This window comes from Pezoporus occidentalis, unplaced genomic scaffold (genome assembly GCF_034315485.1).
Source record: "Pezoporus occidentalis ecotype Australia unplaced genomic scaffold, CSIRO_AGI_Poc_V1 ctg249, whole genome shotgun sequence".
Classification (NCBI taxonomy): domain Eukaryota; kingdom Metazoa; phylum Chordata; class Aves; order Psittaciformes; family Psittacidae; genus Pezoporus; species Pezoporus occidentalis.
Window position 1 is genome coordinate 164,180 of NW_026914383.1, and position 25,285 is coordinate 189,464.

Here is a 25,285-nt window from a genome sequence, read left to right on the forward strand (position 1 = left end):
TTCTGACATACAAAATGAAAATCTGTGCTACATATTGTATTTCTACTAGTTTTGTGTCTTACTAGAATTACTTGCCACATCCTCCTCTGAGGAATAAATACACAGGCATCAGCTTCTTTGAGGTTACTCCACGTGTTTAAAATGGTAGAAATACTAAACCATGTGGTTGGTCAGGAGTGTTTGTCCACTGCGAGGTTTTATTTTCAAATTAGAAGGTAAGGCATTGCTCATTGCTTTAAAGCAAAATACCACTAAGCGGTATTTCAAGGCACATTAGTTGAGGTTCATATTTATGTAGTAATTACAGGCTTATGTAAAGCGAGGGACCTTGTGGTGAAGTACATACTAAGGTGCTGCTGGGCTCTGTACCTGCTTCTAGACAGACCTTCCCTTTGTCATTGTCGGTGAGGTTTTCTGCTCAGCCCTAGTCCAGTGTCTGTAGATGGGAGCCCAGGGCCTGCTGGGATGGGGTTTTACACTTGTGCTGTCCTTTTGCCCTTCCACTGAACTCTTTTCATTTCAGTCATGAGCAAACAGTCAGTGCCTGAACTAACAACCCTGCAATCCTCCAAAGCACGCCTCGCTTACAGTACCAAACAAAGGGAGGCCCGCGTGGGCCGGCCCAAGCCAAGGAATGCAGCTTCGAGGTTCTGCTCCATAAATTTAACCAGCACGACAAAAAGGAGATAATATGAGCCTTAGTGATGATCTGAAAGGGGGAGGTTTGTGTCCCATTGATTGCGGTCTGGCCTATTGCCAGGCCCCAAGCCTGACCGACAGTTGAACCATATCGTTAAGGCGTGTAATACAGCTCAAGTCTTGTACAGCAGCCAATGAGTACATATCCAGAGGGCAAAAGTTTATAAAGAGTTGAGGCTGTCCTGTTTAACCCTCTCACGCTGCATGTAATATATACGGCTGCCATTCAGAAATAGTCACATTGCTATAAAAATGTAAACCTTCAACTCTCTTTACTTGGGAAAAAAAAAAAATCCATGTGTGTGTGATTTGGAGCATGCAGCAGATTTATAAAGTGATCCGAGAAAACTGAGTTTTATTTAAAAGAGAAAAAATCAATCCAACCCATTTTTTTTTTCCAGTACTACTTCACCCATAGTTACTTCTTAGTTCAAAGATGTCTTCTGGGTTGTTCTACAAACTCTTTCGTACAGATGGAGCTATTTATTGCCTTGATGTCACCTCATTTAGCATGTGGCTGGTATTTATATAGATGATTTTATCACCTAATGTTGGTGTTAACATGTGGAATTCTCTGTATCAGTTCTGTAAGTACAGACAGTTGATTTGAATTTTCTTGCAACTGCTGACTTTAAAAATCAAAACAATTCTGAGTAGCTTGGTTAGGTAAAGCTTGTGCTGGAGGACTCTGCTGTGCTGGCTGCAGCCTGGTTGTACTAACTGAGAAGTATATAAAAGAGTCTGAAGAGAAAACACCTGGAGTCATCACAGTTCCTTTCACACAGAAGCTTTGTGCACACCTAGCAGCTGATGTCCTGGTTTGTTTGCATTCTTCCCAAAGTGGGGAAAGCACAATGCTTTCCCAGGAAGGTAGGAGTACAATAAGGAAACATTCCTGTTACACTTCAAGTAAAGTGGCTGTGTTTGCATTTACATCACATGGGCATTAGCACTGATGGTTTTGAGGGGACCATTATAAAAGGGACCATTATAAACATCAGTACAGAAGTTAGACCAACACTCCATCTATTCCACTGCCCTGCCTGCCAGCAGACTGTACTCAAGTTTTAAATCCTCCTTGCCCTGTGCCCTGAGGCACCATAATAATGCCATGGCCCTGGGCACTTTAATCTTCACCAAGGCATGTTGAGCTCCTGTTTTTCAGATGGGTGTTCCCAAGCAATCCCTGGTAGGAACTGTACCTTTTACACTGAATCAGGAAGTGAATGGGAGCATTTTGCAACATGTTTTTAGACAGGAAAGTTGAAGGTGACAACTCTTGTCATCACTGTGATGACTCTGCCAAGACACGCAAAGTCTGGGAAAGAGGGATAACAGCGTTTACAGTGTTGTATTTTGTAAACTCCTTAAGTTTGATGGTATCAAAGTGCTTGAAAAGGTGTTTGTTTGCTGCACAGCCATTAGTCAGAAGGGGAGGAAGTGTCAAAAGATGCACAGGGTGGCTGGTGGAAGTGCCATGCAGTTGGCTGGGATGCAGGCACGCACAACTTACATCTATCTTGGATTTGTAACACAGACACTGTGAGAATGTGCCGTTTGGGTGAGTGCAGCTGCTGCACTGCTGGTTTTAAAGAAGTTATGCTTGAGGTTGCAGTTAAGTTCCTCTCACTTCCTTTTGAACTTGAAGCCCAAAGAGGTTGTACACAGTCATACACCCAAGGAAGAGTTTTCAGTATAGTTTTGATGTTGTATACAAAGGAAAAGGGGACAGGGAAGAAGAGCTACATCCCTATGTTGGCAGGAATGGCCTACATGATAAACAGTTGCTTCCTCAGCATGCTGCAGTTCTCCTGAAGGTATATTGGGTCAAATAAAGGTCTTGAGCATCTGAGCTGGTAGATCCCTCAGAAGAGGAGGGATTTGACTGTAAGTGGGAGGTTTTAACCCTAGGCACTATTTATTTGCATGTTTCTGCCTGAAACTAGCAGTTTGGGAACACATTTAACAGGCACAATATATTCCATGCATTTGCTGGAATAAACGCATATAAGCTTCCTCAGATATGAAGTCAGCAGGGAGCTGTCTGGCTTACGATTTTACACATTCTTGCATCTAACTGAGACATTCTAATGCCCAATCCAACACTCAAGCTGCCTGCGCTGCATGTGTTTTTAACACACCTCAAAAGCATCTGTGTCCAAGACAGTGACTGAATTCCGCCACAGGTCTGGGTTCAGGAGCCAGGTCTTCCAGAGATTATCTGCCTGGTGGGAACTGCTCCCCCAGAGTCCAGTGCTGGGCAGGACGCAACTGCACTTAACCCTTTGCAATGCATAACCACCCTCTGCCAGCAGAGCCACATGAAACCTACATGGTCATGGTTTTTTTTTGAGGTTAGGCCCAAGTCATTTAATGCTCTCACTTGCAGACAGCTAGCACATAAACCCCAATGCTGCCTGTCCCCTTATGCTCAGTAAATTCAGGGGATGTTCCCTCTTACTGCAAAGGTTATTTCTGTTATTTGAAACAAAATCATGGAAATAGTGGGGTTTTAGTAAAGGGGTGATATGAAATCTTAGACGAAATTAGAAGTGGCATATGTTTGTTTTCATTTGTTTTCCATATGCCCCTGTGGTGTGACCGCATCAGGTGTAGTTTTTTGCTGTGATGGCTGAACTCTCAGGTTCATTTTTAAGGTATATATTGTTTAGCATTTAATTGATTGTGGCACTTTTGAGTATGCTTTATACTGAGCCCTCCCATTACATGTCTGTGAGACAAGTACCATCTTCATTCTGTGTTCTGTGGACATGACGTGCATGTGATGGTGGTACTTAAGGCTGCAGGTGCATTCCAGTTCTGAACCCCAGCAACTGCAGCATGTATTTTAGTTGTTGCATACCTTGTGATAGAAGATGGAAGGCCATTCCTCCTTGAACTTACTAAGGCAAGTCCCTTCTTAAGGTCTGAACTGCAGCAAAGCACTCCCTGTATTTATGAAGCAGGCTTTTTCCAGAGCCAAGTAAGTAACATTGATATTACATCTTGAAAATACTAGCAGCCATGGAATTGTTTCATCGGCTTCTATTACCTGCCAGGTTTCCTTTGTTTGAACTAAGGTTAGCTTATAATTATTTCAAGGGATAGAAATTGTTCCCAGGCTGGCAGTCTGTACACCAGGTTACAGCCCAGAACAGCCTTTCATCAAATTTTATACAAACCTGAAAAAACAAGTTTGCAATGGAAACCCTCACAGAATCTGAGCTGTTCCAGAACCACTAAGTTACTGCTTTGAATGGGCTGGGGTGATGAGGTGGCTAAACTGGAACACCTTTATGAATGTGATGAGTCAATGACAGTTGTTGGAAGCTGTGGCAGCAAGAACTAGATCTCACTGGAAGACTTCATTGCCAGAGAGTGTGGGACAGAGCCCTGTGGCCACAGAGCTCTTTGGAGGGCCTATGTGCCCTGTCTGCCCACTGGTGTCTGCAGCTGGAATGGACTCAAGGCTTGGTGCCAGACATGCAGTACAGGTACAGCAGGTGAAGCCTCTTCAATTAAATACTAGTGTCAGGCACCAGAACTGCATCTCCTGGCACTGACAGCTGTTTGTAGAGGATCTGGGGTGTTCTTGCACTCTGCTGATCATGGATCAAGGTCTGTACACATGCTCAAGTTGGGCTCTTTGGTCAGGTCTGTAGTTGCCAGTGCTGCTCTCTTACCAAGGACAGACGGGAAATCCCACAGATACACGTTTTAAATGGACAGTTGTAGTGATACTGTGTTTGACATCAGAATTGTCTTGTCTGCTTTTCTTCCTCAGGAGATGTTGCTAAATTTCCTAAAGTTGCTTTATTCTGGGTGTGATACTGGGGAAATGAAAGTTGCTTTATTCTGGGTGTGATACTGGGGAAATGAAAGATAGACATCTGAATATTATTTTAGAAGTGCAGTGTTTTGTTTCGCACACTGTCATCTTTGATAATACAAAGTTTGATAGCTTCTAATTTTATTTTTTTTTATGGCTTTGTCAAAAGTACACTTTGAGAAAATTGTTTGGGTCCAAAACGCTTAAAAGATGAGTAACAGTTACTGTTCTCAAAGCCACTGTGTATGCATCTCAGCAAGAATCACATCTATAAACCTGACAGTGTAAACCTGACATGGTGACATTAGTGAAGGAACAAGAATAAGCAATTCTGTAAAACATGTGATGTCTTGTGTAGTTTTTTGGTCACAGTTGGTAAATAATTATCACTGGTAATGCCTGAACAACTTCCTTACCTCAGTAGGTTGTGATCTGTTTGATTACAGAACAGCAGAATCACAGGAGTTGTGTGAGGTGTTACGCAGAAGGCAGCCAATGAACACCGTGAGCTGCTGTTAGTGTGCCTGGAGTTATCTGCAGTGATTCTCCAGTGTTCAGCTTGGTCTGAACAGTGAAGAACTGAGTGTGTGCCTCAACGTTCTGACACCAGTTCCAATCTCTGTGTCTTCATTCAGCAGTGCTCTACCCTGCTGTGACTAGTAGACATGAGGGCATTTCTGTCTTATGTTGCCTTTGTGTGCTTATTAAAAAAGAATCAGCAAATCTGGTGAGTGCATGTTTAATGTAACACAGATGTGGGCACACCACCGTCTGCTTTACAAATCTGCAGCTTTTTTATTTCATCAGTGTTGCTTATTATTTACAGAACGTAACTTGAGACAGTAGAACAAAGTTTTAGGTTAAAAAAATCAAGTTGTGTGGAATGTTTTTAGCTGTCCAGACCAAACAGAGCAGTTTGCCAAAGGGGGTGATGGACTAAATCAGTGCAGTTTATGCTCATGCTAGCGGCACCTGGTTGAAAGCAGCTGACCTTATCACTAAGGTGAGGATTATCTTTTATCGCCAGGGTGAATACTTAGAGGCAAGAGGAGCAGTGAGGACAGTAAGCACTATACTCTTCAAGTACTTCTTCCTTTTAAAAACAAAAACTAAACCTAAACCCAACCACAACCAAACCCACAAGACAGAAACTGCCAAATCCGCTGTGGTGTTGTCTTATTTGTAGGATTGCTACTTGCTCTCTGACCTGCTTCTGAGCCAGATATTACAAACCAGTGTTCGCTGATGTTCTGGTTTCTTCAGAATAGGTCTGACCAAAAGGCCCTGTTCTTTCCTCATTTTTACAGGAGTCTTTTCCTACAGTGCTTCAGATACCTCTTCTCATGGTACTGCAGCACACTTGAGCTTTTGTCTGGAAGCTGGTTAATGTAAAACCCATTCTACAGCATTGGTGCTAACTCCTATATGGACAGTTATCCAACTTTCCTGAATGCATCATAGGAAAGTGTCCAATTAAAAAGTTATTGATTGGCCAATAGTTAATTAACAACTACATTATCTGACCTGCTGTGGAAACTATTGAGAGAGAAACCTGATGGGTTAATGGCTGGACTCGATCTTAAAGGTCCTTTCCAACCTAAATGATTCTATTACACTTCAGATACTCGCTCTTGAAATTTGTCACTAGAAGCTACAGGTGCTGTAGAGGTTTAACAGCCTGTGGGGACTTCTTGGCTAAGTGAAACTGCCATTTTACTGCTTTTGGAAGTTAGGAAGTAGAACAAGCAGCAAGAAGTGAATTACACTGCTTGGAGCTCTTTAATTTCTTTGGCCCTTTGCCTCAACATTTTTGCATTTCATGAAGCAAGCACATACTTTTGTTTACTACTTTGTAAGAATCCAACAGGTAAAACAGGCACTTATTCCCCTCTGGTGTAGGTTTGGAACAATACCATACAACCGTACCTGGCACAGCTGGATCCTAGTTAGAGCTAAAAAATCTAAGGGGCAGGAGAGGTGACTTGCTCCAAAGTTGTACTACTTACTAATGAAGTGCTAACCACTGCGCACAGCTGGTACTCAGCAGAAGTCGTACCTGGGTTGTGGAAATCATCTAGTGTTTAGGTAACCCTGATTCAGAGAAAGGCTACAAATGGAAGAATACAAGTAATACTAAGTATCTTTATGCTGCAAATTGCAGTTTTCAGACTGATATTTTTTAGCTTAGATGCATAACATTGTACTTAATAAACATCTAGCCAAAAGCAAAGTGGTGCAGTGGGACAGGTAGATCAATGAGAACATCTGTCAGCAGAGGGAAAACTGAAAATTTGACTAACAACATATTGCTGGCACTATTAACGACAGCATTTGTTATGGTTTTTGAAGCCCTTGCTCTGTTCCACATTCTTTTAGTTGGAGAATTTCCACTTTTCAGTTCATCCTCCCTGCTGACAAACTGACTTTTCTCTCTTAGCATAACTGTAGTTTAGCTGAAGTCAAGAGTGTTCTGTCTCTCCTGGTTTCTCTCAAAGAGGATCACTGGTAAGCGCTACTTCTGAGCTGCTGGGGTTCACTATGCAGGTTAGGGATGCAGTAACCTCATAAACAAAATCAGAACTTACCAGATAGTCATAATGTATTAAAGAAATTGGCTGATGTTTTCCTCTGCTGTGCGGCACAGTCAGTATCTTTGGCTTCTATTCCTTGTTTGCAAAATGCCTGGTTGATACCAGACAGAGCTGGGACAGCCAAAACACCAAGAGGCCCATCTTGCAGGGGGAGAGCAGCAAATGTGATGCTAAATCATGAATGACATATAAGAGATGGTGTTCCAGTAATGCTTACTGCAGCCAAGAAGGGAAGGGGCAAACCACCCCCATCCTCCCCCAAGTCTGTTGCCATTGAAAGGCGAACATGTCAAAGACTCGAAGGAAAACAAATAGTAAAAGGGTACCTGGGTTGCAGGTCTGGGACAGGGCAGCTGAAAGGGAAAGGTGACACAGAAACAAGACTCTGGAAGAAGCACCAGCAGAAAGCAAAGCTTAGAAGGCAGCTGCTCCTATGTGCTTGTGCCAGGCAGCTTAGAAAGAAAAATGTGACCTAACGTGGGATTTTTGTCCTGTCTTTTGATGGAAAAGGATGGGAGCACTTCACTGCACAGGGTTTGTACAAAGATTCAAGATGGGAATTGGAGAGCACTAATCACAATTGGTGCATTTGGCTTGGAAAGTTCCTAACACCGGTAGCCTGACAGAGATATGAAAAAGCACACAGCAGACCCAGGGTGATGCTGTTTGGAATGGACAGTGAATAAAGCAGGGCTCGGCAGCCTGGAAACACAGTTCTTCAGGGGTAGGGTGTTCCAGAAGCTTAAAGGAATTCAGAGTGTTATTTTTTAACAAAATACTGCTAAGGGAGGAACCTAGCCTGTAGTTCTTCAGCACCGGGGCCAGTATCAACCTCTCATGTTTGTTAGGCCACACATATGTGTCTCTTCCTGTCATTTTTAATAGATGCTCAAGAAAGGTAAGTTATCCTAAATCCTACTGCAGAGCCTCTAGTTAATGTGGGTTTTTCTTTTGTCTTAGCTGCTCCTATTTCTATAACTCTTCAATGCTTTGAAATAAACATGAGCTTTATCTAGGTTGATGCAATGTTGTTTTCTATAGAGCAGTGAGAATAAACAGAGCAGTAAAACTGTGCTGATAAATCGATCCCACATCTGCAGTGTACTCATCTTAGGTTGCTCCTTCCTATTAATTTAGCACACTGCCCCTTAACTGTAGGAGAAAAATGGGAGACATTTCTTTGAAATGTAAAACCAGAGGAACAGACACCATGTCTTCCACATCAAGTATTACAGTATCTATTTGCTGTATTTGCAAAGACCTGGTATTTCTTTGTCACACTTCAGAGTAAATAAAACTGTGTGCTAACAGGTTTAAGTGGAAGGAAAAGTGCTGCTGTGGCACTGAGTCATTTTTCTGCATCTATTTTGCATGCAGGACACGAGCAGAGAGGGTTAGAAAGCCCCGCTGCTGCAGGGGACCGCAAGGGCTCTTGCCCCGCTACTCAGAAAGTCAAGCAGAAGGACAAGAACAGCTCTTCAAATTGACTGACAACATCCAAGATGAGTTGTAAGTACTGACTGGCAAAGTTACTCCAAGTAGTTCTGTTTGCTGCCTTTGTATCTTGGTGTCTTTGGGAAAGAGGGACTAAAACTGTTTTACACACCCACATGCACATGCATGTTGTTTGTTTTGGGTTGATACCCATTAATTGCACAGCAGGAGCACCTAAGCACCTCCAGCCTCTCCACTGGCTGTACACAGAGGACACTGCAGGTGCCATAGGACTCCTGCGGTTCACAGAGGCTGGGGAAGAAGCAGAGCTTCAGTTTGTTGATTCCTGCTGCTATTAAAGTCCCTGGTCCCCTTCTATCATTACAAAAGATGAAATCTCAGTAAGTTTCTAAGTAACATGTCCATTAATAAGCATGATGCATCTCCAACCCTCCACTGATAAAACAGCGTGTGTTTCAAGCCTGTGCTCTTCTTCCCCTGTAACATCCATCCAGGCATTACCAGTATCTCTTCCCTTCTCTGTCCCTTACCTCCCATTCTACACAGCCCAAGGCCTAGGTGAGTGGCTAGTGATTCCTGACAGCAGAACATGGACCACCACTGACCAGCACAGTGCTCTCTAAGGTGGCTCTGATTTAGAGACACTAACTTGGACACCTGTGGTACATGTTATTCCTGAGCTGTTAACAGCCAATGACCAAAACAACCTGCAGCTTTATTTATTTATTTTAGTATCTTAATTTCACCAGTGTCAGTGATCAGGCTCTGACAGGCTCTTGCAGGCAGCTGAAGGCAGAATCCAGTCTGCTACTTGCTTGCAGCCTTGTGATCTCACACCGTTGTTATCCTGTTTTCATCTCATTTAAGTAAGTGTCTTTATGCATACAGTCTGGGCCTTAGGCAGGGAGAAGTGAAAGAGAGCCACTTGTGACCAAAAGCATTGCCAGCTTTTAGCAAGTGCACCCATAAGCAGATCAGTGGGCTTTTGTCATCAAGTCACACTGTTAATTCACTGTGACTTTCACCATTAGGAACATCATTCAACAAGAACACAGCATTTCTTGTCATGAAAATACGTACAAAATTATGCCTCTTTTATCCTAGCATCATAATCAGAAACACATTTAAAGACATGATTATTTGCATATTTTCCTTCAGAGTTAAATCCATAAAAGGAGGTTTAATACCTTGCTCTACTGTTCTAACTAAATGTTTCCACATTTTTTTCCAGTTAGGCTGGCTGTTTCACTTCTGGAAAATATTGTGTAATTACTTCCTGATGTTGTTAAAAACCCCACAAATTCTCCAGAGTTCTGGTTGCTTCTACTTTGTTCTACTGGATCATGTTTCATTTTTGTTTTATTAATTTGAGATATTTTTAATAGTGTAGAAGTATGGATTTAAAAAAAAACCCAACTAGTAGTATCTTGAAGTAGTATCTTAAAAGGTTAAATACCAATTTTGAGAACTAGACACGGAGAAGAAAGAAACAGTTGGCAAGAGCAAATTGGTAATAATGCGCGACTCAAACCTGGGACAAAATGTAGAGCCTGAACACAGATCGGCTAATGTTTCTATGCTTTGCCATTAAATCAGTGACCTCTGTTTCCATCCCTCAAAATACATACATGACACCAGTAAAAATCTTGTATGGAAAATTAGATTTATAATCTGTTCTTACAGAGGACGTACAAACCCACAGCCCAATTACCCAGTCACTTCCACTGAGCATTACAGTAGCTTTGCAGGCTTCAGTTCTCCTCACGGATGTCCCTCCGTCCATCAGCACAGCTGTGCTGCTTTTGTGGATGGATAAAACCACTGCAAGCTTCTCAGCCTCCGTGTGACTGTAGCAAAAGAGAGGGACACAGTATTCAGGGTGTCTGGTCCTTTCTCTGCTGGAGAAGAAGCAGAGCAAGTCAGTGCGCCATGAAGTTGCCTCTGGTTCCGCCTCTTGTAGAGGCCTAACCCAAGTCAGAGCTAGGACCTCTGCTGGATGCTGTACTTGATTTTGTACGTCTGTCCTAAGGAACAAGCCTATTATTCTGCAGGCTATAATGCTGCTCTTTTAAAAATAAGTTTTCTGTGATACTTCAAAAAAAAAATATCACTCTTCATCCTACTTATTTTCAAGACAAGAACCTTACCCCAAAGTGTCTGAACTCCTGATGGAAAACTATGGGGCAATTGCTAGTTTCAGTAACTGTGTTAACATCTTCCACCTGGGTTTTTTCTGAAGCTGAAATAAATGTATTTGTCCATTTTACTTAAAAGAGCACAATTCAGTTTTCCTATTCCATGGTTTTATCCAAGGTTAGAGCTGGGCACAGTGTATTACAGGCCTTTTTTTTAATTAGAAAGGCTGTGCTCTTCTCAGCACTTCAGTGGCAGCGTAAGTTGTTGACTTGTGTGTGTTTGCCTTTCCCAAGTTTGTGGAAGCAAGGGCACTTGTGAGCTGACAGGGCTAGCAGGCATAGGGCAGGAAAAAAATGTCAGTACACAATACAGTCTCTCAGAGAACTAGCAATAGAAAGTTACTGGACTTATTCTTTTACACCACAAAGAAACCATGATCTGACCTTGAAATTTTTCTGGCTATTAAAATTCCATTTATAGTAATGGATTTGTTTGGATACGGCTCAGAGTAATTTGTGCAAAGTATTGCTTAAATGGTAGAGTTGGCAGTAGCATTACAGATTGTAAAGTTTTTTTACCTACCAAAACCTCATGAGTAATAACAAACTGCAATGATTTCAGAGCTAGTGGAGTAGTTTGCACACGGTATTAGGACAACAGCAGACTTGCGTAAGCAACGGTTCAGAAAATAAGTCATTTTAAACCCACCTGGCAGCAGCAGCATCTTAGTTTGATTTTACAGCTATGCTTCTGCTGCTGTGGATGGAGCATTACTACTCTATGTAGCATTCTTCCATAGTTACAATTTTGTATTTAATTTTGTGAAACTTTCAGCATTTCAAGAGCCCCACTAATGAGGTTCATTTCAGTAGCAAATGGTAAGTGGGGGAGAAGCTTGTGTGTCATGTATCTACTTCACTTTATGGTTATTTTTGTTACACATTATTTGCGTTACCTTTTCAGCCATCATAATTCTCAATATTCTGAACTCACTCTTTTCTACTTCTACTATTCATCACTCAGACTAATCTCTCTGGGGAAACCTGCTTGCTGCTTAACCTTTCACCCCTGTGTTAAACAGCTGATTTTTCTAGCTACTGATCCAGGCACAGCAGGTTAAACTTGTTTTTTGTTTTTAAAGGCAGGGGAGATGTGTGGTCAAAGGAAGCACAGCAGGTCTACAGTGTGTAGAAGGATAATGCTCTTGTCATAAATGTCTGCAAACCTTTCATGTATCAGCACTGGAACTGAAGTTGAGTTACAATTAAGTTTCAGTATGAGGACTTGCAGTGTTCCGATGTGAGGAAATGACTCTTCTGAAGCCTTGTTAAAGGGTATTTTTATATGCCCTTTTCATGTCCAGAGCTAGAAGCTAGACATTTAGTACTAATATTTGATTTACAGCATGATCTTTTTTAACTAAGAGTGTACTTCATCAGCTTTTTTTTTTTTTGAACAGTTTAAATTAAATACAGATGAATTGTACATGTTACACTATTTTTCTGAAAGCCTTTCAAAGGTCACAAAACACAACAGGTGAAGACATTTGTTAAGTTACTATATTTAGCTTCAAGCAACTAATTTTTCTTTTTTCTCTTTTTTGCAGCTTTATAGCAGTGGAGAACATAGACAGCTACTGTGTTCTCATCTCATCTAAAGCTGTTTATTTCCTGAAGAGTGGTGATTACACAGACCGTGAGGCCATATTCCTCGAAGTCAAGTATGATGATCTCTACCACTGCCTTGTTTCAAAAGACCATGGGAACGTGTACATACAGTTGACGAAGAAAGCTGTTAATACCAGTAGTGGTGTAGCTATGCCAGGCCCATCACAACAGAAACCAATGGTAAGGATCTAGCACCTACTGTTTCATTCATGTGGGGCTTTCTTTTCCCCTTTATGCCTGTAGAGGTGCCCAAGTGTTCGTGGTCATTAGTGTTTGTTTCCTGCGCTGCTTAACAATGAAAACCTTGTTCTGCTAACAGTGAAACTAGGGGCCACTGGAAAGGTTGGGGTGACAGTATGACTTGCTCCCCAAAGTCCTGAGAAAAGCTGAAGGCACAATCTAAGATACTTCCGCAGGCAGAAAAGTTACAGTAGGAAATGTCAATTTACTTGGAAAAGGCTTTTAACTTTACAATATGTACATGAAACTTAAGTACTTTCCTGCTTATTTAGTCTTCTGTTCCTATAAATACTAAGATCAGAGTGTGTCATACGTGTACAAGTCAGCCAGAACTCTTACGTATAACACTCACTGCAGTAGTTGTGTGGGGGTCAGTTTTACAGGCAAGATTACAAGCTCACCCCTGACCCATGTCAGTTTACACTCCAAACAGAAGAGCCAGATAAAAAGTAGGAGGGGAAGTGAAGGAGGTAACTTAAGATGTTGCAAGATGTTTCTGCTCTCATCCTACAGTACCTATCAGTATTTACCTGTCTCTGCCTCTCAGTTCTTCCTTACTTCAGCCTGAGAAGGAATTACCACAGAAACATTTCTGTTCCTTACAGGAGACTTCAGAGCTAACCCCTTTGGTTAGTGAAGTGATAAAAATAACTGTATTCTGGTTTAGGTGACAGCACTACCACATTATGAAAAATGTTTCTGTTTGCAGGTGAATGTGAAATCTGAAGTTCTTGCAGTAAAGCTGTCTCAAGAAATAAACTATGCAAAGAGCCTTTATTATGAACAACAGCTTATGTTAAGACTCAGTGAAAATCAAGACCAATTAGAGCTGGACTCTTGAACCTCTTTCTACTGCCAGAGTGAACTGCAATTACTGGTCTGGAGCTGATGGTATTCTGTCACTAGAGAAAGTCCTATATGGTAAGGAAATTGATTGTAGTATTCAGCTAAATGGATCACTGTGTGATGTAAGATGTGTGTGTAAGAAAAGGGAGGTGGGTGCGGTGGGCTTGCTTTCTTTTTTTTAAGCATTAGTTGTATAACAAAGATATAGTTGAAATGCATTTGGTTCTGGGACATGCCCTGTATTTTGCTAACATGTATATATGTAAAAGAGTTCCATGTAAATAAGAAAGTACAGACAGTACAGGGTGTTGGTATAATTAGAAGTCTGTTTACTGTGTAAAGAAATTAAAGGAGCTATCAGAGTCTTACTGCACTACCTGAAACTAGACATTGTGTCTCTTCTTTGTCTCTTGAGAAAGCTGATTTTTACAGTGCAGGAACATAGATAAATGTTTAAAAGGTAAATTAACAGTTAAATTGCAACTGTTGGTACATGGCTGTCCTGTGGGTTGGAGCTTTAGCTCTGTGATTAGGGTGCATTGGTTAGGGTTGGTTTCCTTAAATGCACATCTACCTGCTGCTCACTGAAATGTCATCCTCATTTTTAACAAAAAACCCTGCATTTTGTTAAATGTTGCAATGAGGACTCACTAATTCAGTTACATTTTCAAACTATTAAGACAATAAAAAGCTGATTCTGCTCCAAAACCAGCACTCATCCCTTGCAAAGCCGCACTACTGAAGACCCCTGCTCCTCAGCTGCTTTTAGAGTAATTCAAGTGAGCAGCCTTGGCAACTGAAATCTTTAACTCCAGTTTTTCTCTTCATTAGGACTAGTATAGAATTCTGCTAGTATTGGGAATGCTGGGGATGAGGGGAGAGAAAACCACTGTGTCATTTGTCTTCATGACAACCTCTTCAAAGTTAAGCTTTTGAAATAATAGAAGTAACATAAAAATAACATGCTTTTTCAAATGTTGTACATCCAATTACTGTTTGTCTCATTAATATGAACCAAACAGAAGACTGAGGAATGAGTTGTACTTATATACCTGTATGCACAGAAATAAGGAGATCTCATCCATGTGTTCGCTCCCTGGAGATGGTTCAGGGCTGCGTGCAGGACAGTGTTTTGCCCTGCACAACACAGCTTTCCTACAGCGCCTGAGTAACCTACATTCCCTTTGACTCAAAGTAAGAAGCCCAACATAGCTTTATGCTCAATTTTGTTTAGCTTTTAATATGCTTTTGCAAAGGCATACAGAAATACTTTTAAACTGCAAGTTAGAATGAAACCAGTTCCCACCTCCTGTAAAGTGAGAAGTGGAGGATTGTGTAAGGAGAAAATGTTGCATCAGCAGATGTGTGTTTAGTGTGTGACTGGAAATTAAATCCATAAGGTCCATTACACAAATGAAACTGGTTTAATGCAATACTTTTGTCTACTCCACATATTTTTTAAGTAAAATGCAGAATTCAACCAGTGCATTGGCTCAACAGTGCTTTAACATGTCAGTCTCATTGGACACCACTGCCAAAGTCCCTGCTTCTCTCCCCTGTAATAGTCTTTTTTAATGCAGCAAGTATCAAGCTGCTGAAGATGGTATGTAGATGGAAAAGGAAAATAAAAAGTAATTTACAGCTCTGTGTGGAGAATTTACAGGCAAATGGCTTGAATACTTAAGTTTTGTAACAACTGAGTAAGGAGCTGATGTGCAAACATCTGAAGAACAGTGTGAGAGTACACCCTTTGAGCTACCTGACCTCAGGGAACCACAACAGAGAATGGATCTAATTTGTGTAGCTGTTTATTTCTTTTGGACTGTGCTTAACCTGTTCTTTTGACTGCTGGAAATGATTAAGCACAACATTTAAACCTTTGAAAAGTATACCCCACAAAACTAGAGTTTATGAGTACCATGGTCATAAGTGGCTTAGGTTAGCCCAGTACGTTAGGATCCTGCTCCCAGTGCTGTGCTCTTCTCAGTACAGTGGATGGAGTTCCGCACTTACTTGCCTATGGACAAGGCCAAGTTTTTCTCTTAACAATACAAGCCCAGTGCTGATGACAAGGAGCGATGTACAGGCAGAGCTGGAAGAAGCATATTGCCTCACTTAGTGTTCCAAACGAAACTGAATCAGAACTGTTGGTTTTTTAAAGTGCAAATGCTGTTATTTATTGCTGCAACCCAACTATTTTTATAGAATTTCAGAACTCTTACTGTGGACTTCCTATTGCTATTGGCACTACTACCATTATTACTCAGTGAATAAATACAACTTTCAGATTCCAGGGGCCATACTCAAAAATAGTTTTCAGAGGATGCAGAGAGTAAAGTTCACGTCTCCAGCTCAAACATAAGCAGTAAGCAGGCAAAGAAATGTAACAAATTTACTGAATAGTGCAGGTCTTCAGGGTCTGAGTCTTATGTATGCTTACCATACTGGTTTCATTGGAGGAGGTGTGACTGCTACAGCAATGAAAGCAGATTCAATCTTCAAATTGTAGAAGCAGGGGAGGAAAAAAAATCCCTGATGAGAGACAGGAACACAGCTTTCTGACCCTGTCCCCCATCCTTAGCACATAGCCAGTACAATTCAGGGAGGACAATGCTTCCTCATGCTTTTTTGCTCAGGTCTTTATAAACAGCTGTTCACCTTCACACTCTAATAAAGATTAAATTCCCCATTAGCTTTGATTTTACCTGTATTTTTCTGAGAACTGTACAACTTGTTCTCTCTCTACCCTGCCCAGCTTTGTTTTCTTGCTGGAGTTGCTACTGAAGGAATGTAAAACAAAGATTAATGACGTAAGAGTTATTTCACAGTAATTCTGGAGAAGTGCAGTAAATTGATTCCACCCACCCTCTTCATGTGCCCTTCCTTACAAAACCATTAATGGTGTGCAGGAACAGAAAATTACTGTAGAGAACAGGAATGAATAATTTTCTGAGAGACTGGAGTGGCAAAGCCTTCAAGACTGCTCTTATATCCTCCAGTTCTGATGTCTGCGGTAAAAGCTGGACAATGCCCTGGAATGTTGGCTGTCACTGTAGGTCAAACCTAGACTTACTTACACTGCATTGCTCTGACCTAAACACTTAGGTGATCTGCCTTTGAGATGATCTGATTCATCCAAAAGTCATTTCAGAGTGGGAAATCAGATGCCAAGGTACTTAAACTTCAATGAAAAAGCACATCTTATAAAATAAAATCCAGACATCTTTTGTGCCAGAGTTAAGGCAAACAAGACATTTCCAAAATATAATGGACGTTTCCAAATTATAACTTAATATACTTTTACCTGGGAAAAATGCATCCTAATATTCCTAACACCCAGCCCCAGTGTGCTGCTGTCACTATAATGAGACAGACTTGCGACTGAATTAGGTAAGCAAGTTTTTAATATGCAAGATATGCAGAAGAACACAAATGGCAATGTCATTTTAGTCTAGTAGACTTCTGGACTAGTAGAATTATATAAGTCCTTCCTGATCTGACCTAAATCCACAGCAGCGGCTGCAACCCTGTATTTTGTTGCCCTGTGTCTGACAAAGACACGAAAACATGGAGAATTACAGTTCTAAGATCATACTGGCTTTATCTCTATGATGTCCTCATGGCCAGTGGGAATGCAACAAGGTCAGTTTTTTTGCTGAGGAAACAAGGTATTACTGGGAACCAAGCTGATTACTGGGAACAAGCTAATACTGGGTACCGCAAAAATACAAAGGTACAGGGCATGTCTGCATACTACAGCTGCTAAAATGGCAAACCCCACACCAGTCACCACTACCTCATTCTGCAACCAAATGTAATTCCTGGAGATAGTCCTCAGCTGGTAGCAGGATCTGGCACTGCAGAGGTGGGCCGAGTGGATGAGGTGCGTGCCCACTTGCTGCTTCTGGAAGAAGAGCAATTAATTGCTTTCTGAAGCCACAGAATAAACCGGAAAAAAAGTGTAACTTTTTGACACTTTACTCCAACCAGGGGTGAGATCCTACCTGTACGTACACATTTCAGTATGGTATGGTCAGGTTGAAACGTTCTTTGTTATAGATGTGACTGGTTCATTTGTGAGCGACCAGGAGCACGGCAAACAAGGCAGGCAAACTGTGCGTGGCACAGCAGTCGGGGAGCACAGTTCCTGCAGGCAGGTGAGCGGGATGGTGAGCACTCGCCTCATGGGCAGGGCCCGGTCTGGGAGCTTTGCTCTGGCTGCCCCAGCGGTGGCAGCGTAGGCACCAGACAGAGCAGATGAGAGGGGAGGCTGCAGCGCAGAGCTCGGGGTGCAGAGAGTGCCTGCACTGGTCTGGTGAGGGGAGGGGGCACAATGGGCAGGGCTGCACTCAGTGCTCCCTGGTGCAGGTCCTCCTGCAGCAGGGGCTGAGCTGCAGGGCACCGTCAATAGGATAAACGATGTCAGGGTAGCCGATGCTGCAGGCCCAACCTGTCCAGGGGCCTCAAGCTTCCCCTCTAGCTCGTGGAGGAAAGAAGGAGGCCACTGACCCAGAAAGCTGGGAACTAATAACAAAACAAAACTACAAAAAAAGCAGGAAGAGGACAATCAAAAGCAAGGGGCTTCCTCCTAAATCTGTTGTCCCCATCCAGAACCACTTTGTAGTTCTGCAGGGATCTAATGAGGAAACGCACTCGCACCATGAACTGCCGCCTGATGCACTGGTAAAGGAGATCTCTGCTGGTGCTGCCAGGAAAAAGCGGTGGGTCATAGTAGTCCCTACTTTGAAAGGAACAGAGGCACCCAATGTCGGCCTGACCTGGTCTCAAGGGAGGTGTGTTGCCTACCAGGGGCTCGGATCAGTGATGCTGCGGAGAGGCTGCCTGCTCTAGTAAGTCCCATGGACTGTTACCCACTTCTAGTGACCCATGTGGAGCTAACAATACAGAAAGCAGTAGGAGAACATAAAGAAGGACTAGAGCCCTGGGAGAGGTGGTTAGGGGCTCTGGCACTCAGGCTGTCTTTTCATCAATTCTCCATGATAAAGGGGAGGACCTTAAAAAGGCTAGATTGGACAGGTTAACAAATGGTTAGAACACTTGGTGCCAGTCAGGGGTTTGGGTATTTAGAACACGGGACTCAATTTGGGAAGCCAGGTCTACTGGAGGCTGGTGGAGCTGGTCTAAAGGAACGAGAAGAGTGGTTTTGGTAGGAGGCTTGCCAGACTGGTCAAGGATGCTTTAAACTGGATGTGTTGGGGGAGGAGGGCATCGTTCCATCCCAACACACCCAGTCAGTTGTCAGCACCTATAATAAATGCTCGGAGCAATGTAGTGATATTCCAGCTGCTCCAGCCAATGAGCCGGCTGCATTTGGAGCTGGGCTCAGATGCCTCTGTGCAAATGCCCGTAGCATGGGGGACAAACAAGAGGAATTAGAGATGTGGGCACGTCTACGGGGGTATGATATAATGGGCATCACAGAAACATGGTGGCACGGCTCCTATGACTGGAGTGTTGGGATGGAAGGTTACAGGCTCTTTAGAAAAGGCAGGCCCGGCAGGCGGGGAGGGGGAGTTGCCCTTTATGTTAGGGATAGGCTGGAGAGTACGGAACTCTGTCTGGGGACAGGTGAGCAGCCCACAGAGAGTTTGTGGGTCAGGGTTAAAGGGAGAACATCCATGGGAGACATTACTGTGGGGATCTGTTACAGACCCCCTGATCGAGAGCACTCTGCGGATGAAGCGCTCTGTAGACAGACAGGAACAGCCTCATGCTCACGGGCCCTTGTTCTCATGGGGGACTTCAACCACCCTGGTATCTGTTGGAGCGACGGTACGGCCCAGCACAAGCAATGCAGGAGGTTCCTTGATTGTGTGGAAGACAAATTCCTTCTGCAAGTAATAGAGGAGCCGACACGGAGAGGTGCCATGCTTGACCTCGTGCTCACCAACGGGGAAGGGCTGGTTGGAAATGTGATGCTCCAGGGCAGCCTTGGATGCAGCGATCATGAGATGGTTGAATTTGAGATCCTCAGGACAGTGAGAAGAGCGTGCAGCAAGCTCACTGCCCTGGATTGCAAGAGAGCAGACTTTGGCCTCTTCAGGAACCTGCTTAGTAAGGTTCCATGGGATACAGCCCTAGAGGGCAGGGGGCCCAAGACTCTCGGTTGATATTCAAGGATCACCTCCTGCAAGCTCAGGAGCGTTGCATCCCAACTAGAAGGAAGTGCAGCAGGAGGGCCAGGAGACCTCCTTGGATGGATAAGGAGCTGCTGAGGAAACTTAGAGGGAAAAAAGAGGCTTGTAACAGGTGGAAGCAAGGACAGGCAGCATGGGAAGAATACAGGGATGTTGCCCGGGAAGCTAGGGACCAGGTTAGGAAAGCTAAGGCTCAGTTAGAATTAAACTTGGCTAGGGATGTGAAAGGTAACAGGAAGGGATTCTATAGGTACGTAGCGAATAAAAGACAGACTAGGGACAACATGGGCCCTCTCCAGAAGCTATTGGGAGAACTGGTTACACAGGATTTGAAGAAGGCTGAGGTTCTGAATGACTTCTTTGCCTCGGTCTTCACTGGCAAAGGCTCTGACCAAACCACCCAAGTCTTGGAAGGCAGACGCAGGGACTGTGAGAATGAAGACCCTAGGCCCACTGTAACAAGAGAATCTGGTTCAAGACCATCTTAAGAACCTGAATGTGCACAAGTCCATGGGTCCTGATGAGATCCATCCCCAGTTCCTGAAGGAGCTGGCAAATGAAGTTGCGAAGCTGCTGGCCATCGTATTTGAAAAATCATGGCAGTCAGGTGAAGCTCCCGACAACTGGAAAAAGGGAAATATAACCCCCATTTTCAAGAAGGGGAAAATGGATGACCCGGGGAATTACAGAGCAGTCAGTCTCACATCTGTGCCTGGCAAAATCTTGGAGCAGATTCTCCTGGAAGGCATGCTAAGGCACATGAAAAACAACAAGGTGGTTGGATAAAGAACTGGCTGGATGGCCACATACAAAGAGCTGTGGTCAATGGCTCAATGTCCAGCTGGAGACCAGTAACAAGTGATGTCCCTCAGGGATCGGGGTTGGGACCAGTCTTGTTCAACATCTTTGTCGCTGACATGGACAGTGGGATTGAGTGCACCCTCAGCAAGTTTGCCGATGACACCAAGCTGTTGATAACACTGGAGGGAAGGAATGCCATCCAGAGGGACCTCGACACCCTTGTGAGGTGGGCTGATGCCAACCTCATGGAGTTTAACCATGCCAAGTGCAAGGTCCTACACCTGGGTTGGAACAATCCCAGGCACAGCTACAGGTTGGCAGAGAAGAGATTCAGAGCAGCCCTGCGGAGAACGACTTGGGGGTTGATGAGAAACTTGAGGGAGCTTCACTGCACTCCCAGCCCAGAAAGCAACCGTATCCTGGGCTGCATCAAAAGGAGCGTGACCAGCAGGTCGAAGGAGGTGATCCTGCCCCTCTACTCTGCTCCTGTGAGACCTCACCTGGAGCACTGTGTGCAGTTCTGGTGTCCTCAACATAAAAAGGACATGGAACTGTTGGAACAAGTCCAGAGGAGGCCACGAGGATGATCAGGGGACTGGAGCACCTCCTGTATGAAGACAGGCTGAGAAAGTCAGGGCTGTTCAGCCTGGAGAGGAAAAGGCTGTGTGGAGACCTCAGAGCAGCAGGTACTGCTGTGACAGGACAAGGGGTAACGGGTTCAAACTTAAACAGGGGAAGTTTAGATTGGATATAAGGAAAAGTTCTTTACTGTAAGTGTGGCAACGCACTGGAATGGGTTGCCCAGGGAAGTTGTGAATGCTCCATCCCTGGCAGTGTTCAAGACCAGGCTGGACAGAGCCTTGGGTGACATGGTTTAGTGTGAGGTGTCCCTGCCCATGGCAGGGGGGTTGGAACTTGATGATCTTAAGGTCCTTTCCAACCCTCACTATTCTATGATTCTTAGTTTTAGTAAATGTAGGGCTAGGACCAAATCACTTACATTTTCCCACTTTTATTTTGGATTGAGCTTTATTATAGTCTATTACAGCCTACTGGTAGCTGGCCTGTGCTCCGACAGCCTTACGAAAGGAACTGGGACAGCACAAGGACATCTTCCTCAATAATACCATAAACTTACCTACCTGAGAAAAGGGTTCATTACCAGAGGCCACAGGTCAGTTGGACTGAAGCATAAGCTTTTTGTAGCTCCCCAGCAGCAGATTTTCTGCAGTGGTAGAATGTGAGGACAAAGCACCTATGTACATACTTCTCACTCCTCACACTGGCCAGCTCTGCATGTGTCTCATAGGTGTAAGTGCAATGTAATCACATGAAGGGAGGCTTGCCAGAAAGAGACTGCCATTAACCACTGGCAAACACTGGGGGAGGAAATAAATTTTTTTTTTTTCTGTTTTCCTCAGTAGAATGACAGCACATTCTATACAGCCATAAAAATAATCTTGGAGCAGTTGCTGTTGCAGAAGAGCTGCATACCTACTGCATTATACCAGTGCTGGCAATGGCCTGGAGTGCACTGACAGTGCTTCAGTGCCATCAGACTCCAGTATCATAAGAGGGGTTTGCTGGGAATTTTGGGTGGGGGTTTGCCTTTGTGTTGTTTTTTTTTTTCTGTAGCTGACACACAAGCAATTACCTCAGCAATGTGCCCAGCACAAAGAGTTCTCTCCATGGACAAGAATAACCTTGCACCTCAGGCCTGCTCTGGTCTGACTCAGAAGTACTAAAAGGCCACAAGAAAAGTAAACAGCTTTCATGTGCATTTACATTTTGGATAAATGGCTGGGTCACCCAGAGGACAAGGACTGTGTATGGGAGCTATAGAACAACTGTTTCTGCACACTGAAAATGCCAGCAAAAAAAGTCTCCTGGATGTTGTAGCTGTAGAGAAATTTTAACAAATGGAAGAGAAATCTCTCATACCAACTATCCCACAACCCTTCAGACACAGCAAAAGCAAACATTTGCTTTGACCTGGGAAGGTGACTGAGCATTCCTGAGGACTGCTGCTTCAAGGCCCTTGGCAAACAATCCACAATCAGGAGTGCAAACCACCAGGTATTGAAATAATGGTGGAGCAAGAAATTTGTGCCTGCATGTAGTTGTGGGGGGAGGGGAGGAAGGCAAACCACCATCTGGAGGACCACACTGCCCACATCCCCCCCCCAGCCTTCCTTGGTAAGGTCAGGACCCAGAAACAGAAACTCAAGACACCAGGAAAAACACCACCAGCAATGGTTTCCCCGTACCCATGTACAGTTCTGGTCCCTCTGAATAATCCTCTGTGTGCCAATACATTTCTCAGATTTTCTTTTAATCATAAAGCATGGAAGGAACAGTATTTGAGGTAAACATCCTAGAAATATGAAGGTTATGTTTAGCACTACCATCTGTGCCAGAATATATCTTTATTTGTGGTGTAACAGCAGTTGCAGTATGAGTCTTCAGAGGATTAAGCAAAGACAGCATATTTACATGCCAAGTTCAGACAGGTATATGTAAAAAACAAGAACACGATACTGTATATAAATTGGTAATATTATTCTTTCTGACTTAGCTCAGTATAAAGCTGATCTTCAGTCATGCTATTTACAGAATCATAGACTATTCTGGGTTGGAAGGGACCTTAAATCCAGGTCCAACCCCTGCCATGGGCAGGGACCCCTTCCACTAGAGCAGCTTGCTCCAAGCCCCTGTGCCCAACCTGGCCTTGAACACTGCCAGGGATGGGGCAGCCACAGCTTCTCGGGGCACCCTGTGCCAGCGCCTCAGCACTCTCACAAGGAAGAGCTTCTGCCTAAGAGCTCATCTCAGTCTCCCCTCGGGCAGGTTAAAGCCATTCCCCTTGGCCTGTCCCTACAGGCCCTTGTCCCAAGCCCCTCTCCAGGTTTCCTGCAGCCCCTTTAGGCACTGGAGCTGCTCTCAGGTCTCCCCTTCAGGAGCCTTCTCCACTCCAGGCTGACCCAGCCCAGCTCCCTCAGCCTGGCTCCAGAGCAGAGCTGCTCCAGCCCTCGCAGCATCCCCCTGGACTTGCTCCAACAGGTCCATGTCTTCCCTGTACTGAGGGCTCCAAAGCTGGATGCAGTTATTTGCTACCTGTACTAGCTTCCTCTAATGTTTCTTGAGGGCTTCCCTAATATGTACCAGCCTCAGCATGCAACAATATGTCAACTTGACATTTGACCACCTTGTTAGTTTTGTGGCAGAAGAATCTATTATGGTTCTCGCTCTTAGGCCTTATAACATGACACTAACTGTACATTTTGCTTCACTGACACTAATTCCAACTGCTGATGCTACCCATTAAAAGAAAATAAATACATATATTAAACCAAACCAGTATCTACCTGGAGAAACCACCTACTGAGAAAACATGAGCAAAAATAAACAGCTGCCAAGTCCATAATCACACTGAGATCACACCAAAAGCTGACATTTATGAGCAGGTTTAAGAGCTAACTCCCCAGCTCTGAGATTCCTGATTTCAAATGCTAAATCCACACAGCACACAGACCTTCACCCACTTTTCTTTCTTTCGAATAGCAACCTTTATGCCCTCTCCTTCGAGCACACACCAGAGGGAAGCTGACATGCAGAACATGTATTTATACACCAAAAACCCAGAAGGCATCACAGGACATCCAGAAATTCGCACAGCATCTGTTGGATGCACTCAGCATTTGAAAGACAAGCATCCATTGTAAAAGCAGAGGTTAAATGCCTATTTGAATTATAACCATCAACGATAAGCAGCTTAGCACTGAGCCTTCGCCGTACATTCACCCACAGCTTACGGTATTACTGCAAGATCTCTCTGCTGTGGGTTCCTGGGGAGGTTTGAAATAACCCACACACAGCACAAGAGCCCACTTTCACAGCTGGCACACACGAGCAACCCTTCTAGACTCACGCTGGTAACTGGACTGCTCTGGGGAAAAAGCAGGTTTCTGTCTTTCATACACAAATGCTGAAATATGAGCAATTTACAACAGAAACCATGCAACTGACCAGCTGATGCTCAACACAAGCACAGCACAATGCCTGCATATTCCACAGAACAACCATTCGCACCCCTTCTGGGCTGCATTCAGCAACACTTCTTCTCACTGCTCACACTGAACAGGTAGCAGTAACCAACAGGTTTCTACCACAAGCAAGACACCCGGAAGAGCCTCTGCACTTGTTCCCCCAGAGACATGCAGAGAGGAGGCACTTCTGGAGGTCTGGCTCCTATTCAGGAAAGAAATGTTTCCCTTGGCTTGTGAAAGTTGCTCAGGCTGAGCACGGTAACAGGCTGAAGAAGCCAGCTTTCCATTCCCTGTTCCATTACTCTTTTTGATTGGCACTTTAATGAGGGCGCCAGGGGTCAACCCCTTGCCAGGGGGCAGGTTCATGCCCCGTTTATCTCACAGTCCATGTTAAGACTAAAATAACACACTAGGCTGAGTTTCACTGGCTTGTGATCCAACAGCCCACCATGATGGATTGAGTGACTGCAGCAAGTTGGCAGCTAAAGTGTGTTGTAACAGTATCTTTCTGTCAGCACAACACAATGGATTTGCTGATTCCTGGGCTTTCCCAGTGTTCACCCTTACCATCGGCTCAGAATTTGCTAAAGTTCATTTTCCAGGGGGCGGCAAAGTGATAATAAATAACATACCAAGGGTTACGCCAAGCTTTTCTTCCCCTCAACTGTCCTACTACTGACAAAGTAGGGGTTGTAGTGCCAGCTTTACTACACACACAGAGCAGCCGTAAATCCACTCGCTTTTCCAGAAAGGAAGAAAGGGGGCAGCTATATTGCTCTTTTTGTGTGAGTTTATCCTGCCAATCCAACACGCTACA

The 25,285-nt window shown here is 43.9% G+C and overlaps 1 protein-coding gene and 1 long non-coding RNA gene across 6 annotated transcripts in view; one reads left to right on the top strand and one right to left on the bottom strand.

Annotated features, from left to right (window-relative positions):
• The window catches only part of VPS13D (vacuolar protein sorting 13 homolog D), a 108,665-nt gene extending 94,819 nt beyond the window's left edge, over positions 1-13,846 (top strand). For all 3 annotated transcript variants that reach the window (XM_062622821.1, XM_062622819.1, XM_062622820.1), the window contains 3 exons: positions 8,497-8,628; positions 12,317-12,557; positions 13,327-13,846. In XM_062622821.1, the coding sequence (XP_062478805.1) occupies positions 8,497-8,628; positions 12,317-12,557; positions 13,327-13,458 (505 nt within the window). In that variant the 3' untranslated portion in view covers positions 13,459-13,846. The remainder of the gene's footprint in view (positions 1-8,496; positions 8,629-12,316; positions 12,558-13,326) is intronic.
• A 1,768-nt stretch (positions 13,847-15,614) lies between these two features.
• LOC134165744 (uncharacterized) lies at positions 15,615-17,393 on the bottom strand. 3 transcript variants are annotated; one of them, XR_009965637.1, is made up of 2 exons: positions 17,260-17,393; positions 15,615-16,243 (listed from the first exon to the last, which is right to left on the bottom strand). It is a non-coding gene; the product is annotated as an uncharacterized LOC134165744 (long non-coding RNA). The 3 variants fall into 3 exon arrangements; XR_009965635.1 differs by having other exon boundaries at positions 15,615-15,995; positions 17,254-17,393; XR_009965636.1 differs by having other exon boundaries at positions 17,254-17,393.
• Positions 17,394-25,285: the final 7,892 nt, after the last annotated feature.